Source organism: Hylobates moloch, unplaced genomic scaffold (assembly GCF_009828535.3).
Source record: "Hylobates moloch isolate HMO894 unplaced genomic scaffold, HMol_V3 SCAFFOLD_14, whole genome shotgun sequence".
NCBI classification, from domain to species: Eukaryota; Metazoa; Chordata; class Mammalia; order Primates; family Hylobatidae; genus Hylobates; species Hylobates moloch.
In genome coordinates, this window is record NW_026652289.1 from 5,900,681 (window position 1) to 5,921,384 (window position 20,704).

The 20,704-nt window shown below is 39.4% G+C and overlaps 1 protein-coding gene across 1 annotated transcript in view; it reads left to right on the forward strand.

Moving 5' to 3' along the window:
- Nucleotides 1-20,704, forward strand: part of DSCAM (DS cell adhesion molecule) — a gene marked incomplete at its 5' end in the record, with an annotated part of 789,264 nt that overhangs the window by 510,263 nt on the left and 258,297 nt on the right. The window contains 2 exons of the mRNA XM_058427845.1: nucleotides 4,880-5,158; nucleotides 18,336-18,455. Coding sequence (XP_058283828.1) covers nucleotides 4,880-5,158; nucleotides 18,336-18,455 — 399 coding nt within the window. The remainder of the gene's footprint in view (nucleotides 1-4,879; nucleotides 5,159-18,335; nucleotides 18,456-20,704) is intronic.

Here is a 20,704-nt window from a genome sequence, read left to right on the forward strand (position 1 = left end):
GTTAAGTAGCAGAATTGACCAAATAACCAGACTTATGGGTGAGGAGATCATGAAGGTATACCCTGGACTAGAAACTCCCACCTGCTCACAGCCTCATCATTTTGGAGTCACAGCTTGCACTGAACTGGACAGTAAATAGCCCTATGGCTGTGCAGAAGAGCTACTTTCTATTTCAATGCAAGCTGATAATGAACTGTGTTTTATTATCACCTTGTTACACATGAAGAGATAGAATCGCAGAGCTAAATAAACTGGATCAAGATAACACTGCTAATCACCCAGAATTGATGAGCACCCCACCCATGATTTTATCAACGTCTTATACTCCTCTAGGAGAAATCAAAACATTTCCCTCCATGAAGAAGAATATACAATTAATTTTTGAGAGACAAGACACAGAAATATATTAGTCTGATCTAATATTCTTGTTAAGGGTTTAGATAGAATAAGAGTCAAAATTGACATTTGGCAGTATTCAATGGCTCTGAGCTGCCTAGAAATAGGACCCTGCCATTCTGTAGAGTCACAAGCCTGGTAATAAATGACCTTTATCAGATATTTACATACTTCTTGTAGAAGGGTATGTCAAAAGCAGTGCATGTCATATTCAGGATTTCTGCTCCTATGATATACAAGCTTTTACTGTCAACAAGATTCAGATAATTTACCTTATTTAGGCAATATCATGAATCCGGTAATCAGTGTGTCTCAAATAGGAGGTTCAGCCAAAATCATGAGAAGAGTTTTCTCATCACCGGACTTACTTTGTGCCATCGATTTTATGTCTTATAAATGTAAAATATAAGACTTAAGATGCTTTAAAAATTTTATGCATTTGTATGCAGCAGACTTGCAACTCACAGCTGATGCAAGCAAGGCAACTTAAGCAGTGAAGAAAGAATTGACATGATTGACAAATAGGTCTTGTGATTTAATTTACATTAACAATGATGTAATGTGCATACTGACCTAATGCGTCCTTACATAATGTGGCAAGCAAAACAACACATAGCAAACCTAATTTTGACATTCTTCTGGGAAAACGCTTTTCCCTCTAACTAAACTTTTCTTTGATATTTATTTTAACCATTTTGGAAAGGCTTTTTTTTTGGTAGATATGTTTTAAAATATTTTAAATGTATCTTCTTTATTTAATATGTTAACCATGACTTATAATTCAGAATGCTAATTAAGTATTACGATTTTGTATTAATCACAAAAATGCTGACTACTAAGGGCAATGTGCTCCCAAACAAAATGTCATCCAACTACTGTGTGTGTTGCGTTTTTGTGTCTGTTCTTTATAATTTACTTTTAGTTTCTCACCCTCCTCCTTTTGCTTGCCAATTGTGGCTTCTTACTAAGCCCTCTTCAGTATGCCTGAACTCCCAGAATCCGATTTAGGCCAAGATATCAGATAACTGAGAGTGTTGCAATGATTTAAAATAAGTTGTTTAAAGCAAAGGATTATCTTTGGAGTGATGTGTATGAGATTTAGTGCATTAGCTTTCTGACACTGGTTTTTCAGTGCTTTGGAAGTGTACTTCCTGATTTTCAGCCCTGTTGCTTTGAACTAAAGTAATGATAAAAATATTCCTTAAATACCATACATTGATGAATTGCAAATATTTTGGAATGATAGAAAACATAGGGTTTTGGTTTTTGTTTTGGTTTTAATGCTGATTCTTCTATAGCTACCTCTTACTTCTGTTCTTGAAAATTTGTATGCACATGTATTTTCTGTATTCTGTAACTCTCTTATGCTCTAAAGGGACATTCTAATACTTTACAATTATTTACAACCTACACTCTATGTTTTCCTTTTTTTTTTTTTTTTTTTTTGAGGCTGAGTTTCGCCCTATCTCCTATGCTGGAGTGCAGTGACATGACCTTGGCTCACTGCAACCTCCGCCTCCCGGGTTCAAGCAATTCTCCTGCCTCAGCCTCCCTAGTAGCTGAGACTATAGGTGCACACCACCACGCCTGGCTAATGTTTTTTTTATTTTTAGTAGAGACGAGGTTTTGCCATGTTGGCCAGGCTGCTCATGAACTCCTGACCTCAGGTGATTTGCCCACCTGGGCCTCCCAAAGTGCTGGGATTACAGGCGTGAGCCACCACGCCCAGCCTTCTTATTAAATAGCTGGATTAAAAAATATGCTATGTCTTACCTTTCTTTCTTGATTTAGAGAAAGTAAATCCTTACATATTCCTTCTCCCTGTTGTAACTGATAGAGAAAATTAGCCCAATAACCTTTCAACTTACCTGTTTTTTCCTCATCTTAAAGGGTTGTGAAATAGAACAAATGCTAAGAAACTGATTGAGATACATGACTAAGTTTGAGAATTACTGTGTTAACTCATTCAGAGCTCAAGGCAGCACTCTATAAATAAGGAAACTGAGACCCTGGGAGTGGTTAAGTAACTGTAGTAAGTAGCATAGCTGAACTTAAACCAAAGTAGTCTGTCTCCAAAGTTCTTATCTTAGAAAAATTGTCTGTAATTCAGACAGTAAGCAGCAAGCCAAGGTTTATCTGAGTTTGCTGACAACCAGGTTTTTGTGTCCAAGAAATCGAAGGGGAGGAAATGTAATTATTTTCTTTAATAAAGTATAGCAATTTAGTATTAATAATATTTACATCTATAGTGAGCATTTATGCCACTTGGGGGCAAGATTTAAAGAAATACAAGCACCTTTGGTACAACATGACATTTTCTCCAGCACATTCTAACTGAGAACATTCATACCTTAGCCTGACCCGATTCTCTCTACCAGCACTGGATAGACCCTCATCCTGAGACCTTTTTCTCTTAGCATCAGATCGGCCCTTTTCAATCCCAAAGATCTAACTTTACATTGAGAATCCACAGCAGGATTGACATTGAGTATGCTTGTCCGTACCTTTGGCCATTTAAAAAAATTAATTTCCCTGGTAAGACCTAACTTGAGCCACCTAGTTCTTCTACCTCTGGCTGTATTTGCAATTTTGAGTTCTAGCTCCCAACTGCTTTTGAAAGCAGACAGCAGTCATAGTGATAATACGAAATAAGAGAAGCGCCATGGCTGCACTTCCTTGCTGTCTGCTGCCTATGGCTATATATGGAAGCTCCACTGGCAGAGGCTGGTGGGTTATGCTCATTGCTGTGTGCCCAGCATATCCACTGCTGCCACACACATCCCAGGTGCTCAATAAACATGACTTGATTGAATGAACAAATAAATGAATGAATGGTTTTCTATTCAAATTTCTCAGCTGGATCCCTTACCTCTTCCTTAAGCTGTTAGTTGAAGTGGACTTACAATTGTTGAATAAACTGTAGACACCTTTAATAACTTCATTAGGAAAAACTCGTAGTATAATAATTGGTTTCTATTGGATTATCACATGATTAATCATCTTAGTTTGTACTCTTAGTCATTTCCAAGCCCCTGCATACAAATAAACCTTTTTCTTTCCAAGAATGTGCAAAAACACAAAAAAGGCTTCCATAACAGGCTCTGATATTAGCTATATTGACATGATTTAAGCCCTCCTAGAATAGTTAACTAGTTCTAAGACCAAAAGGGCAAGGTAACATCTTTGAGTATCACTTTTCCCATCTACAAAGTAAAGCAATAAATAACTAATCTGTAAGGCTGATGAAAGAGCATATTACTTTGCTCATGATCTGTAACTAACAAGTAACAGGTAGAGTTCAAATGTGGTTCATCTGACTCCATTTTAACTATTTCAGAATGCTAATACCCTATGACATCATCTAGGAGGGCACTGAGGAAGAGAGTTCCTAAGGTAAGATGGACAAAACAGGCATCACTCAGCAAAACTGAATCAGGAAAGAGCTTTCCAGGCTGAGTTTGCTTGCAGTGTCCATGGTAGGCCAGGCTGAAGGCTATAACCCGACCTCCTTAGCAACATATCAACAACTCAAATAACCTGCCACGGACCAGTTCATAATTAAAAGTTACACACATAAATGTGGAAAACTAAGAGATGCAAAGTAAAGATGTAGTTATTCTAATATGAAATAAGAATTTATAATTAATGGTTGTTATTAGTTGGACATAAAAGAGAACTTTAACAATAAAATTGGAATATTTAATTTTTTTTTTTTTTTTAGTTTTTTAGAGACAGGCTGGAGTCACCCAGGCTGGAGTGCACTGGTGCCCTCATAGCTTACCGCAGCCTCGAGCTCCTGGGCTCAAGGGATCCTCCCGCCTTGGCCTCCTCAGTAGCTGGGACCAGAGGTGCACACCATCGCACCTGGCTAATTTTTTTAAAAAATGTTGTAGATATGGGGGTCCCGTTATGTTGCTCAGGCTAGTCTTGAACTCGTGGCCTCCAGTGTTCCTCCTGCCTTGGCCTCCCAAAGTGCTGGGATTACAGGTGTGAGCCACCACATCCAGCCAAAATTGGAATCTCTGCTTCTTCAGTGGGTTTAGAATATGCCTATTTACAAGGCAGGAAACAATTAGAAGGGGAACAGTAATTGTAGTGTCATAGTCGCAAAGCAGGAAAGAAACCTCCTCTTGTATACATCATTTTAAAAGGCTTTGAAGGAAAACCAAACCTAAATCCCTCTTTCACACTATTTACACTACAGATATAGTCTGAAATGTTTTCATTCAAAAATAATTTTTAAATTAAAAAAAGTTAGTTGAACAAAAGTAACTTGCTGAAGTACAAATTGAACCATGCTTTTTATGTAAATGATGAGAAAATTCAAATAATAGAAGCAGAATTTCAAATGTGCTACAGTTCCTGTATTTCTATGCTCTATCTATGATCGTCTGTACTACTCTTCCGGTGCCGTATACAGGGCTAAAGGAAAAGCAAATGTAGAATAAGCACAGTTTGTTATTACGTTTCTTTTTTCTTGCAGTGCCACCTTTCATACAACCCTTTGAGTTTCCAAGATTCTCCATTGGGCAGCGGGTCTTCATCCCCTGTGTGGTGGTCTCAGGGGACTTACCCATCATGATCACCTGGCAGAAGGATGGCCGGCCGATCCCTGGGAGCCTTGGGGTGACCATTGACAATATTGACTTCACGAGCTCCTTGAGGATTTCCAATCTCTCCCTGATGCACAATGGGAATTACACCTGCATAGCCCGGAATGAGGCCGCCGCTGTGGAGCACCAAAGCCAGCTGATTGTGAGAGGTGAGCAAAGGATCATGAGCCACGTGGCATCTATAGAGTTGATTGAACAATGGTTTAAGATGATGGGGCTTGAAATACTGTGAAAATACCTAGAACTTAGAAATTCAGTCTTATCTCACTAAAAAAAAAAAAAAAAAAAAAAATACAACTCTAAACCCAACCATGAATTCCCCTAAACTCCAAGGTAAGGTTTTATTTACCTAAAATAGGTTTTAAATAATTAATAGCTAAGAAGGTGGGAGGCACAGGATTTAATTCATGAAATAAGTCTTCCGTATGCTAAGCCAGTGAGTTTTGAGGACTAACGTCCATGAGCTTTTGCTTTATTGTATTCATATAATATTTTTAGTATTTCTTATTTCAATAAATGGTTTTTTAAAAAATATGCCTCAAAGCTATATATCAAAGTTTTTCTAAAGAGCCATGAAATAGCTTTTCATCATGTTTGTTTTAGCTTTAGAAATGTGGTTTTCTTTGCCCATCTATTCTATTTAGCATTAAATCTATCATTATTTTGGGACGCCATTGCAACATTTTAAAATTAAGCAGAGTATGGTAGTACTTATTCAAAAAAATTAAAATAGGGTAGGCTAACGTGCAGAAAACATTGGCAGTAATCTCATTACGTCTAAACTGTAAGCATCAGTCTTATTTTGAACTTCTATTCAAGTCACCAAATTCCCATTAAGGCTCACACCCTTCATCTATAAAATAAGCTGCTAGTGTTCTCTAATGTATATCAAACACAGACATTCTGTGATGTTTATGATTCTCCAAGAGTACTGTACATTAATCTACCATTACAATATTCATCCACATTGCAAAAGTAACTGTCTGAAGTTAAAGATTTATATTAATGATAATTATTTGCATTTTTAAATTCCCCAGATTGTAGTCCCAGAGTAGTTGTTGTTAGGAGGGGGAGCATTTCTGTAATTTCCCAGAGAGTGGAGATAGCGCTTTCTTGAGCAGGAGATTCTCATGTCCTTCTTCATTCCTTACTCCTTGTCCCCATGATACCTCTTCTTCCTTGCCAAATGGGAAGAAATGCACTTTTTATCTACCTGCCAGCAAAAGGAAGTGACACAGACTTAGAAGTCATAGGAAGAAACTAACTTTGTATTTCCAAAAAAAAAAAATTTCCCAGATGAATAATTTAGAAAATATATATTCAATTAGACACAAACTTAACATCCTCATGACATTTTTCTCATTTCCACCTTGCACTTTGGAGTGGAAGAATTGGGATACTTGATTTTTTCCCAAATTTTGAACGATAAGTAAAAAAGGGAGCCAACCTAGTATCTGTTTCCCAAGCGTTTTCTTATAAGCAGAGTTGACTCTTGGGTTTGTGAAGGGCAAAACAGTACATCAGCCTGCTTTCTATATAATCTGCTCTGAAGGATCCAGGTCAGGAATCTGAAATGTCAGATAAAAATGTACGCGGATGCTTTTCGTTCAACTTGCCCTTGCAGAAAAGGCAACTGGAAGTTTTTAACCAAGGCAAAGGTCAGATGAGCTGAAACTGAGCCTAGCTATTTGGGATAATGTAGCTGATCATGATATGACTAATGTCTCCATGTGATTGTTCTTCAAATATGTTAAATAAGCTTTAGTTAAATTAATATTAAATCACCAGTGAGATAATGCAGCCTAGAGGAAGAAAATGTGCTTCACAAACAGGTCAGTGTGACTGGAGAAACAGGTAGGGACAAGTTGGTGTGGGACTGTGGTTCTCAATCCAGACGGTTCTGTAGAATCTCCTGGGAGGCTTAAGAAAACACTGATGTGCATTTTTTGGTCCCAACCTACACCAATTAAATCATAATCTTTAGGGGTAAATCCGTCTTACAGATCTCTGGGGAATTGTTCTTTTTTCCCAAAAATCACTAGTTAGTGGTTCTCAAACTTTGTTGTACATTCAGATCGCATAGGGAGGTCTAAAAAGGTCCTGATGACCAGGATGAAGCTCCCACCAATTAAATAGCCATCTTTGGAGGTGGGACCCAGGCATCAATAATTTGTAAAATCCACAAGTTTATTCTACTATGTAGCCAAGTCTCTGTCCCAGCCCCCTGAGTAATTAGAACATGCAGCCATTTTAGAAGTGTGGATTTTTTTTCTAGATGATAGAGTTGGCACTGTTGACTTTAACCACCACAGCACTATGGTCTGATTTATCTTTTTAGTTATCATACTAGTAGCTGTCTGAAGAATGGACTGGGCTAGAAAGCAAGAAGAGTAGTTAACAGGCTATTTCAGACATTCAAGCAAGATAAAAATGCCTTGGATGAAGGTGTTAATGTTAAGGTCATGAGAAGCTGTGGAATTCACAATCTATTTTGGCGGTAAAGCAAATAAAACATGCTTATGGAGTGACTGTTGCAAATGAGATAAAGAAGAACCTTTAGTGGAATCATGCTTTGCCTAATAACAAGGTGAATGAAAGTGTCTTTAGCAGAAGCAGAGAAGAAATGAGGAAGAACAGTATTGACAAGGGGAATAATGGTCAATGATATGAGAGAAGCACCTGTCCCAGCAGTCACTAGGGCACTCCAAAATTTAAGGCCCCGGAATAAGAGGAGGAGGAATCAGCAGAAGAGATGAAGAGGGAAAAGGAGCAGCCTGTAAAGGAGGAGAAAATCCAGTGGGCTGTAGCACTCTACAAGCAAAATCGGAAATAAATCGAGAAAGAGAATATTAAACAGTATTGAATCCTGCTGAAAGTAGACAAAGAGGAAAACCAAGAGTTGGTCACTGGTTTAGGAAGGTGGATATCGTTTATATCCTTGATGGATATTGTTTATGACCTTGATGGATATTGTTTATGACCTGGTGTCATTGCAGTGAGGGCCTGATTAGAGGCGCTTCAGAAAAGAAAGAAGGTCAATGCGCAGGAACTCAGAAAACACAACTATTTTTATATTTTTAGGAATTTTGCTATCACAGGAGGCAGTAAAATGGAGACAAAGTTGGAAATGGACATGGGGCAAGGGCAGGAGTTATTTTTAAGACTGGATACTTTACAGCCTGCTTATATGCTTATGAGACTAAGCCAGTAGAGAGGGAAAAAAATATGTGGCAAGATAAAGAGGAGATTATTACAGGATCAAAGTCCTTGAGTTAGTGAATGCGACTAGAATTCTTTGTACCAGTGCAGTAGTACGTTCAAAGCAGTATAATAACAACCACGGTGTGAAGCTCCAGTAGGTAGCACCAACAGAAATGATTGAAAATTATAGGGAGGGGGGATGTTTTGGGTCAAAGAAGTAGAAAAACAAAAATTATCTAATAGGACCATCACAGAGTAACAGGTAACACGTTTATCCTCCTACTACAAACCAACTATAAAATTGGACTAATATATATAAGAACTGCTTTCAGGAACAAAACAAAGTGCATGAAGTGAGTTCCAAATTCACCCCAGATAGCTGCTTGGGGTACTTTCTGCACGTGACAGGGAGTGCAGAGCCCAAATAAATCACAGTGATCTTGGCAGGTGGAGAAAACAGAGAAATTGAAAGATACCGAGATGATTACTGGGTATTGAAGGACAAGCTACTGGAGATTAGGGAGCTATTCAAAGAAAGATCTCTAGAAATCTGTAGAGGGCTCCTTTGCAGTTTCAGCTGAATACTGTTCTTCACATGCACAGAGTGCCAGCAGAAGTTGCATATTGCTTGGGAATGCTGGAGTTCTAACTAGCCAGAATAGGAGAATTCAGCTGAAATCTCAGAAATGCCACACCCTAGGAGTAGGACTAATCTATCCCCAGAATAAGGGTTACTCTAGACCAGCCCTAAAAGAGCCTAAGAAGATTCTTGACAAGCTAAAACTCCACTAGTAAGTTAATTGTGTGCATAAACAACATTTGACACTAAAAAGAAGACAACAAAATCCAGACCCCTAACAGCATAGCGTATCCACAACATACTGCATTCAATAAACACAGGCACACCTGATTTTATTGCACTTTTTTTTTCTTCCTTTCTTTTTTTTTTTTTTTGAGATGCGATCTTGCTCTGTCGCCCAGGCTGGAGTACAATGCGCCAATCTCCACTCACTGCAACCTCTACCTCCCGGGTTCACGCCATTCTCCTGCCTCAGCTTCCTGAGTAGCTTGGATTACAGGCATGTGCCACCACGCCAAGCTAATTTTTGTATTTTTAGTAGAGACAAGGTTTCACCATGTTGGGCAGGCTGGTCTCGAACTCCTGGCCTCAGGTGGTGCACCCCACTTGGCCTCTCAAAGTGCCGAGATTACAGGAGTGAGCCACCATGCCCGGCCACACTTTGCTTTATTGTGCTTCCCAGATATCGCATTTTTTACAGGTTGAAGGTTTGCGGCAATCCTGCATGGAGCAAGTCTATGGGGACCATTTTTTCCAACAGTGTGTGCTCACTTCGTGTCTGTATGTCACATTTTGGTAATTCTTGCAACATTTCAAACTTTATCATTATTATTATGTCTGTTATAGTGATTGGTAATCAGTAAACTCTGGTGTTACTATTATAATGTTACTATTATAATTGTTCAGTAGCCATATGAGATGGCAAACTTAATCGATAAATGTTGTGTGTGTTCTGACCACTCTACCAACCAACCATTTCCCAGTCTCCATTTCTCAGCTTCCCTATTTCCTAAGACAACAATATTGACCATTTCTCAGCTTCCCTAGTTCCTAAGACATAACAATATTGAAATTAGGCCAATGCATGGCCCCACCAACAGTCTCCAGTGTTTGAGTGAAAGGAAGAGTCATTGCGCATCTCTCACTTTAAATCAAAAGCTAGAAATGATTGCATTCAGTGAGGAAGGCATTTGAAAGCCAAGAGAGGCTGGAAGCTGGGCTTCCTATGCCAAACTGTTTGCCGCATTGTAAACACAAAGGAAAAGTTCTTGAAGGTGATGAAAAATGCTACTCCAGTGAACACACAGATGGTAAAGTGAAACAGCCTCATTGCTACTATGGAGAACGTTTACATGGTATGGATAGAAAAAACCAAACCAGCCACCACATTCCCTTAAGTTCAGGCTTGATACAGGGCAAGGCCCTCACTCTCTTCTATGAAGGCTGAGTGACGTGAGGAAGCTGCATAAGAAAAGTTTGACCTGGGGTCATTGTAAAACTTAGCACATTGTTTGATAGCCTGGGTTACTGGGAAGATTTGTAAAGACTTGATCTAAAATAAATTAGCTGTTGTCTTGAGGAAAATATAAGAAAACAAAAACAAAACCCCAAAAGCAAAAATCTCTTAGCTGTTACGTATGAGCCAATAAGAGCCAGATCTCATAGCTCTTATGACAGTGGACTGATGGTTTGCCTGATACCCTGCTCAGTGGAGTGACCTTGACATTGATTAAGGTATTAGAAATAAAGCATTAGGCTTCATGACAGAGCACTCCTGCCCTTTGCTTCCTGCTGTGGTCTCTAGACCACTCACAGGAAAGCACTAACACAACTGTTCCTATCTGTGATTCCAAAGGAGGGCTGTTTTCTCACACTTTTTTGTGTCTTCTGATGGGTCCATGGTTTCTGGCTTTTAATGGTGAACTGCCACATAGAGAAACAAGCACATTGGCTAAAATAGTTGACTGTCAGTTGACAGGAAAAATGAAAATTATAGAAGGTTGCTATTTTATTGCCATCTATTGATCCAATTTTTGATAGAATTCTCATGCTATGATTTTACTTCATTCATTCATTCTTACACAAAATATTTCTTAAATATCTGTTTTATAACAGGTGCTGTTCTGAGTGGTGAGGATACCATGGTGATTAAAATAAAGACACCAAGTCTCTGCCCATTAAAGTTCAAATTCTAGTGAAGGGAAGACATGATGAACAAACAATGTCAGTTATCTACAAGGACTATGAAAAATTAACAGGTTGTACGTGGATTGAGAAAGATGGGGATGAAAATAGTATTTTAGGTAGGCTGGGCAGGGGAAGGCTTTCCAGAGAGATCTTTGGGCAGAGACTTGACTGAAGTGAAGGCGTACGTCCCAGGGAATTGTAGGAAGCGAGTTCCAAGCAGAGAGACCAACAAGTCTGAAGACTGAGTGTGGAGTGAGTTTTGTGTGTTCACAGCCCAGCAAGAGGCCCAAGGTGCCTCCTGTTCAGTAAGAGAGGACAGAAAGTGTAAGGCAGTGATATAAGCAGGGGCCAGGCCATCTATTCTCAGAATGATGGGAAAGCAATAGGTTTAATTTTCAGTGTCGTAAATTAAATCTTACCTAGACTTTGGCCAAGTCCCATCTCAATTAAATGTCACTGAGTAGAGAATGGTGGTGTTTATCCATGCACCCCCTCCCACCTCCACCAAATGGCTTTCATTAAAACTGAATTTCTGCCCAGGTTTACAGCTAGGGAAACCTAAATTCATTCTTTGGAAATATATAGCAACTTAGAAGCCATGGCTTCCAAACATAAAACGCTGGACTATATTTAGAACTAGAAAAATGCCTGTCTTATTATAACCATAGTATTATTTCTTTCAAAATAAAACGACAGAAGTAATCCACCCCCCACCAACACACACAAAATAAGCAGATCAAGCCAAAGACCTCTGTATTTTAAACAACCTTCATTTTAGGTAACACCAGGAGTAAACTTCCTCAAAGGAACCTATTTGAAACTTCAGATACTCTCAGCCTATGTGGATCCCATGACAAGATTTTGGTATTTTGGAAAATATATCAAATTGTTCTTTTTGGGGAGACAGGAGTGCTGGTTATGTGCATGTAATTATGATTCAGATAAGTGTTTGGCAAGGTTAGCCATATTGCCTCTTGGAGATGTGATATAATTATGTAGTTGAACCTATTCATCTCTTTAATTACTCCTCCTCCCCACCAGAAAAACCGCTCTGTATTCATCCATTTTTATGCTGCTGATAAGGACATACCCAAGACTGGCTAATTTATAAAGAAAAAGAGGATTAATGGACTCCATGTGGCTGGGAGGTGAAAGGCATGTCTTACATGGTGGCAGGCAAGAGAGAGCTTGTGCAGGGGAAATCCCCTTTATAAAATCATCAGATCTCATGAGACTTATTCACTATCAAAAGAACAGCATGGGAAGGATCCGCCCCCCATGGTTAAATTACCTCCCACTGGATCCCTCCCACAATATGTGGGAATTGTGGGAGCTACATTCAAGATGAGATTTGGGTGGGGACACCACCGAACCATATCATGCTCTATTGGAAAACCAACTATATTGGCAAGCAGGCTCACCACAATATACCAAATAATGTGTTATACTAATAAAAGGAAATCAAAATACCATCTTTAAAAAAGGAAACCAACAACTTTGGGGAATTATACGCCCAGACAATATAGAGTACTGGTGGTCGTTTTGTTCTAAGTTTTGGCCCAAACAGCAACAGTCCCAAAGGCTTCATATCCTTCCATCTCAGGCTCTGTATCTTCTTGGCCAGAGTCCTCCTATGAGGCTGTCTTCTGCTGTCCCTCATATGGCACTTCCATTGGGTCCACTCTTCTCAAAGACCTCAGGCTTTGGGGGTCACCCTGATCTGAGTTATTAACTTAGCCATGCTCCATTTCCCTAGTCTATAAAACTGAAGTAATAACATTCATTTATTCATGTGTCCTTTCAATGCATAGTTGCAGAGTGCTTTCTGTACTCTAGATCTGTGCTATGCGCTGCACATACCATGGCCTGTGAGAAAGGAATGGTTCTTGTTCTCATAGCATGCACAGCCTAGTATGGGAGACAGACTATTAAACAGCAATACCAAATGAGTGTAATAAAGGCTATGGTAAGTAATTAAGGGCTCAGAGAAGCACTTAATCTTATCCACAGCATCAGAAAAAAATGTGCCTGACTAAGTGAGTGCTAAGCTAAGATGCAAATGGTGAATGGGAACTTATTAAACAAAGACGTGAAGAAGCCTGTGTGAAGACCTGGCAGCAAGAATGGTCTTGGGGACTGGATAATAGATGGGGTTTAAGAATAGTTGGGGCAAAGCCTGCAAGAGGAGAATGTCACAGAATGCAACTGGAGACCAAGGGCTCAAGTCATAAAAATCCTTTAAAATATCCCAAGATTCTGGATTATACCAAAGGGCCATGGGAATATGGGATGCTTTTAAGCAAGGAAGTCACATCATCCAATTTGTGTCTTAGATCCTTTAGGTCCCTGTGTGAAGAATGAATTCAAGTGGGACAGTTTGTGGCAGGTAGAGAGGTTAGGGGGCTGAGAAATCTAAATAAGAGACAATATGGGCCTTGTCCTAGGTTGGGTTCCCTTGAAAGTAGAGTGTGAGGTACAGAATTGGCTGGCAGGTTATTTATTTGGGATGTCATTCCTGGATCCCAGAATGGAAAGAATGAGATTAGAAAGGGAGAAAAAAAATCAATAAAAGTTGCTTTAATGAGCTGATTGCTGCTATGGGCAACTGGAGCTCATTCCTACTGGGAGTCTTCTAAGGAATCATGTAGAACAGTGGTTCTTGAAGTGTGGTCTCTGTACCAGCAGCCTCAGCATCACCTGGGAGCTCATTAGAAAGGCAAAATCTTGGATTCCACCCCAGACCTACTGAGTCAGAATCACTGGAGACAAGGTTTAGCAATGTGTGGTTTAATCAGCTCTTCAGGTGATGCTGATGCCCTATAATGTTTGAGAAGCGCAGGCATAGAGCAGGCCTCGTAATTGCCCCACTGGATCGGAGGAAAGTGAGGCAGAGAATTTATACCCTGACTCCTGTCCCTCGGTAATGGACAATTGTTTTTCACATGTCAGGGTTGCACCAGTAAGGTGGGTAAAGGCTCATGACTTCTGAGAAGGCCTGAGACCGCAAAGAGAGGGCCCCATCCCCTTAGTGCAGTGTCCTGGCAAAGTGTGTGGAGGTGGAGCTGTCCGCCCAGAGGTGCTGAAGCTGGGTGGACAGAGGGGCTGTGCCTCTTTCCCACATAACCAGACTACTCACTGTGACTGGGGTGTGGCAGTGGAGATGAAGAGAATTTGAGGATACATTTTCAAGAATCATCAGCACCTGGTAAAAAGAAATGAGAGGATATGAAAGGAAATTTATTTTTTGAGGATCTTAATGGATGGTGGACAGGAACAGGTACCATTTTGGAAACTTGATTTAGAAGTACCTGTGATATAAGCTAATGATGGAAGGATATGGTGCTGTACACACCAAGGGAAGATAAAGGCAATCATCATGATGGGAGTAGGTGAAATAGCTCAAGAGGTTTGTTGAGTAAGATGTGGAGAACATTGAAGACAACACCCTGAGAACCAGGAGAGGGCCGCAGTGGGGGATCCTCTCTTTAATAAGCAAGCAAAATAAGAATTGTCTTGAGGGCAATTCTGGGAGGGGCCAAAGGATGGAACTGGGAGTACCTGAAACCCACTGAGTACTCGGGAAATGCTCACTTTCATTACTAAGTGACTCCTTGGGGGGGCTCCTGATTCTTTTAGGACAATTTCTTAGGCTGCCATTTTGTAGAAAAAAATATCTAGGTCAAATATTAATAGTTTCTTTAAAAAATATCTCCACTTTTTAAAAAATAAACTGCTGCTTGCTTTAAAAAATTGGGAACTATGTTGTCCCTAGGGATAATGGTCATTCCCAGTGCTTAGAGCATATGAGAATGATGTCATTAGTTACATGTTAAACATTGGGTCCTCATTCAGACACTCCCCTGCCCTGGAATTTTAATCTTAGCTGGTGATGCAGCTGTCTCAAAGTGATGACAACCCCCAAGGGACCATATGCCTGTTGTATTCACATTAGTCTCTGGGCAGGCAAAGGAATTTGTTTAGAAACTTATTACAGCTTGTCCCAGGAATCCATCACCTCAAATTTTGCCAGGCAGAACTCAACCCAAGCATATTCTTAAGGTGTCGGATCTGAGCGGTGTGGCCTCAGGTCTTCTTGATGTAAGTACACAGATGTTCCCAGTCTTAGAGTTCTTACTGTAACTCACAAGTTCACTTTCATGAAAGGGACCTACATATTCACTGGTACACGATAAGAAATCACTTAGGGATTGAATATTTAAATTCATGACAGTCTTCTGTCAAAATTTAAAGGAAATGTATATGATTTGGCTTATTCATGCACTTAGTAAAATATAGCATTTTCCTCAAGGTGGTCTCAAGTTGCATGGTATATCAGCCAAAGACCAAACATCTGAGCTATTAATTATTCTCTTTGCTATAAAAATTAAGAAGTTCACTTACTACAGAAGCTTCTTTCTTAGGTCTTCATGTGACTGTAAATCACTGGGGTATCTGAGGAAAGAATTCCAATCTATGAGCAAAGAGGTGTACATGGGAAATCCCCTGGCTACTCCTACCAGGGTCAGAAACAGTTTTCAATGATATGGGGTAATTATTCTACTAATTTAGGGACCGTTTTTATCTGTAACTACCTTATACTTACAGTATTTCTATGGTTGTTTCTCATATAAACTTCTTTCACGAGATTTTAAGGAACATTTCATTGGATTAGAACCAAATTGAGGGGAGGGGTAATGGATCAATTATGATTAGACATGCTTCCAGAGGGAATGCAAGAGATTTTCTACCCTGTCCATTGATGAGCAATTTCTTGCTCTTGGCAGAACTTGAGCCAAATGGAGCACAGAATGTGGATGGCTGCAGATTTCCCTTCCACCCTGGGGAGAATAATTTTGGCATGGTGTCTTCAAGTTTGTCACCTGCTCTTGAGTTGATTGGTCACTTTTACTAGAAAACTTAGCTCTAAATAATCTCTACCATATTTCTTAGAGATAATTTCTTCACCTAGAGATAGTCATTCTTCATTATCTTATTTTAAATATATTTTCATTTTCTTAAATACATTTTGTCTCCAAATACCATCTACATGAAGTAACATTGCTTATCACTTAAGCAATATCTCAGAAACCCATTGGCTGTGTAAATTATTTATTTCATTTGCAAGTTGGGAACTTTGCTCATTAAGAATATGTCAGGCCGTGCGCAGTGGCTCACGCCTGTAATCCCAGCACTTTGGGAGGCTGAGGCAGGTGGATCATGAGGTCAGGAGTTCAAGACCAGCCTGGCCAAGATGGTAAAACCCCGTCTCTATTAAAAATACAAAAAAATTAGCTGGGCATGGTGGCAGGCGCCTGTAACCTCAGCTACTTAGGAGGCTGAGGCAGAGAATTGCTTGAACCTGGGAGGTGGAAGTTGCAGTGAGCAGAGATCACCCCACTGCACTCCAGCCTAGGCAACAGAGTGAGACTCCATCTCAAAAAAAAAAAAAAAGTAAAAGCTCAACATACCTGCGTTTACTAAATTAATCAACACTCTTGTAGCACTTAATATCTCCACAGTTCTGAGAACTTTCCTAATCTTAATTTGTTCGATCATCTTAACAATCCTTAAAATGAGTTCCATAATCATCTCCAATTTTCAGATAAGAAAATTGAGACCAAGAGACATTTTATAGTTTGCACAAAATTGCCCAACAGGAAATAGCAGAGCTGGACACCAAGCCAATGTGTTTAACTCTTGGCTTTATGCTAGTAGTCATTATTTTCTGGTGCTTCTTCATGTGTAAATCTTTCTACAGAAAGTAAAGCTAGAAAATTAAAAGCAATGTTTTCTCCAGAAACACTGTGGTGAATTCCATCTATGGCTGCTTCTTGTGTCTTGACATTTTCCCTTCCTCCTTGGTTATTTTATGGCCAAAGTGATCGTCACCTTGGCTCAGATCATTGTAACAAGCTTCTAAGCCCCTTGCTAACTTAGGCCCTAACCATCTTCTCAGTCTATCATATGTGGCAGCTGAGTTCCTATCTACCTGTAACACATAGGCTCACATTTATGTCTCAAAATTAAGAATTCTGGATCTTGCAAGGCCGATGAGATTAGCCTTACCAGGAATTTCCAAATATCTACTATATGGTGTGGATAATTCATCTCCTCTCACATAGTTTATGACTGCCTCGTTGAAAGTCTACCCTGTAATGAATCGCTGATCTGCTGGGAAAGATTCAGGGATTAGAATACCTTCAGATGCTACCTTTTCTAAGAGATGTGATACGTATTCAAATCCTAATGGCTTATCTCAAATAATATGCTTTTTTTGGGGAGATATGTTTTAAGTGAAGTCATGTTTATGTTTTAGGTAGGGATGGTTCTTTACAGTACCTCACAACATTCACCAGATAAGCAGTCACTTAATATCTTGTTTTTTATAGGCACACTAGAAAACCTTTATGGTACCTCACTGCAACTACTCTCCATAGTCCCCCTTTGGCCCGCCATGGTGCTGACATCTGGCATAACGGACTATGTGTTCTAACCAAAATTTTGGGAAAAGTTCAGTCCCACATTGTATTCTTGGTTACCTTTAGGAGGTGCCTATTATTTCTCACTTTATCTCCTGATAGAGGAAAAATCAACATCAAATGTTTCGACCAGTTCACATCCAAGATGAATACTTATATTTGATAATTACTATTTGAGGCACAAATATATATTTGATCTACTTTTTATTTATTTATTTTTTTTGAGATGGAGTTTCACTCTTGTTGCCCAGGCTGGAGTACAATGACACGATCTCAGCTCACTGCAACCTCTGCTTCTCGGGTCCAAGCAATTCTCCCGCCTCAGCCTCCTGAGTAGCTAGGATTACAGGCATGCACCACCACACCCGGCGAATTTTGTATATTTAGTAGAGATGGGGTTTCTCCGTGTTGGTCAGACTGGTCTCAAACTCCGGACCTCAGGTGATCTGCCTGCCTCAGCCTCCCAAAGTGTTGGGATTACAGGTGTGAGCCACCATGCACAGTCTGATGTGTTCTTTAAATGGTGGTTCTGATTCAATTTTCCATTGAGGGAATTTCTGTATATTTTTGATCACACAATCAAAAGCAAAATGTTCCATTCCTTTGATTTAGTCAAACTTCCTCCCTCAAGGTCAGTTTTCACTAGTTCAAAGGGCTTTTACCTGTGACAAAAGCTGATTGATATGAATCAGAAAATTTTTCAGACTGAGATTACTCCCTTAATTTGTCCCAAACTGCCAATAGTGTTTTTATTGCCCCATGTATATGAAACAGTCTTCATATTTTAATGTTCATTAAAATGATTCAGTTTCTTAGAATCATACCTTTACTCAGTTTCTGCTCTAGTCTTAATTACTGGTGACATTTCTCTCTTTTCAGTTCCTCCCAAGTTTGTGGTTCAGCCACGGGACCAGGATGGGATTTATGGCAAAGCAGTCATCCTCAATTGTTCTGCTGAGGGTTACCCTGTACCTACCATCGTGTGGAAATTCTCTAAAGGTATGGAGTTACTTGATCTGCTTGTTACCTGTCAAACATTTGCTATGTTCTAAAGGATTCGATAAGCATTTCTAGATTTCCAGAGAGGTTTCTTGGAAGTAGATATGTATCTCTGTTTCCACCAAGCCTATCATTCTCTCACAGACATTACTAGTCATCCACCTAGGTGTTTTTATTCAGACCCACAGTGTGTCTGTTCTACATAACGTGCCCTTGGAAAGGCCACAGAGGGATGCAAGGCTTTCGTGTAGATTGTTTCAGCACTTAGGAAGTCCTACCTTGCCCACCTGTATTACATAACCGTGGTCTGCTTAGAGATCACTGCACACTCGTACGTAAAGAGATGCGAGTTTAAATTGTCCAAACTACTCATAGCTGGAAAATTATTTCCCCAGTATTTAGAGAGATGAGTGGGTTTAGATAGTTAAAGATAATATCATTGATTGTTTTATTCCCCTTATTACCTTAGAATATACACATTACACGTCATCTCCTTGGCATGCTCTTTTTAAAAACAAACATGCCCAATGTCCTATTGCAATTGTCTCATGTTCCCCGCTTGCACCCCTAATCATGTTTCCTCTTCTAAGACCTAGTATCTAGGCTTAATTATTGTGAGGTATTTGTTTTTATGTTGACTTAATCATCATTTATACTCTAGATGTTTCTTTTTTAAAATAGCATGTTGCATTTTCTCATTATGGAAGCAACAATGACCAAAGGAAAAACAAATGGTACATTTGTTGCAACCCTCCTGGCATCTCTCTTTTGAGAAGGAAGGTAAAGAAGTGGGGAAGGGTGCTAGACACTGTCTGATTGGGAAAACAACTAAATTTTTAAAAGTCCCTGAAGCAACTCCCCTGTCACACACCACACACCACATCCACTGTCCATGTGCAAAGGACTTCTTCAAAAATAAAAGCCTGTTATTCGGAGTCTCTGCCCCCATGACTTTTTATTTCCTGCCATATTTGAAGCTCCGTTGTGCGTTATTACTTGGAAACAGATAAGCATCACCAATTTAATTTAGTTTCTATTGAGGTGCATATTTGATATTATGGACATTTTCCATGACATTTGCCTTCTTCGACATTATTTTTAATGCCTGTCATTATGCAGGTGTTCTCTGTCTCCCCGAGGGTGTTTACGGTTTTCACTCTCATAAACACTGCAGCAAATGAACACTCCTGTATGTTAATTCAATGTGCATATGTGTAAGTGAAGTGAAAAGGCCATATAGAAGGCTGTTACTCTGTCCTGCCCAAGGGCACTTAGGCCACCAACAGTATGAGTGGGTAAATGTGGCCCAGCATCCTCACCAACTAGATATCATTTTTTTTTTTAAAATAGTCTTTACAACCTGATGGTTGAAAATGCCCTCTCATTTTAGTCTGCATACTTAGATTGTTAATATTGTTTGAAATGTTTTATCTTATGTTAACAGACCACTTCTACTTCTCCTTTGGGAAATTTCTTATTCATGTTACTTGCACACTTATCTCTATGCCTTATTTATTTGGAAGTGTTTCTACATAGATTAAATAATGCTTTGTCTGTCTTGCATGTTACTGACATTTTATCCCTTCTTACCACTAACTTAAAAATTGGGTTGTAGTAGTAGCTTTTTTGTCTTTGAATTTCATATGCAATATCAAGTCATCAAAGAAAAAAATTAGAAATTGCAATTTTTAAAAAAGTTAAATTCGCCCCCAAATAACATCACTCAAAGATGACCAAAGATAACTGCTGCAAACATTTTTTGTCTCTAGACTGTCAGTCCTGTCCCCAAGCAATTGTATACCCATAGATACACATACATTTTAAAAATTTTGATGACTGTTGCTGGCTTATAATCTTCTTTCTTCAGTCAACAATATACTATGTATGTCTTGCCATAACAACAAATATGGTGCTTAATATGACTTTTTTTTTTTTTTCTTCTGGAGACAGTCTTGCTCTCTCAGCCAAGCTGGAGTGCAGTGGTGCGATCTCAGCTCACTGCAACCTCTGCCTCCTGGGTTCAAGCAATTCTTCTGCCTCAGCCTTCCAAGTAGTAGCTGGGATTACAGGTGTGCACCACCACACCTGGCTAATTTTTTTGTATTTTTAGTAGAGATGAGGTTTCACCATGTTGGCCAAGCTGGCCTTGAACTCCATGACTTTTTAATGTCTGTGTAATGTTTATTGTAGTATATCAATAATTACATTTATCTAATTACTTTAGTTAAGATTGAGTTCAGCCACTTAAA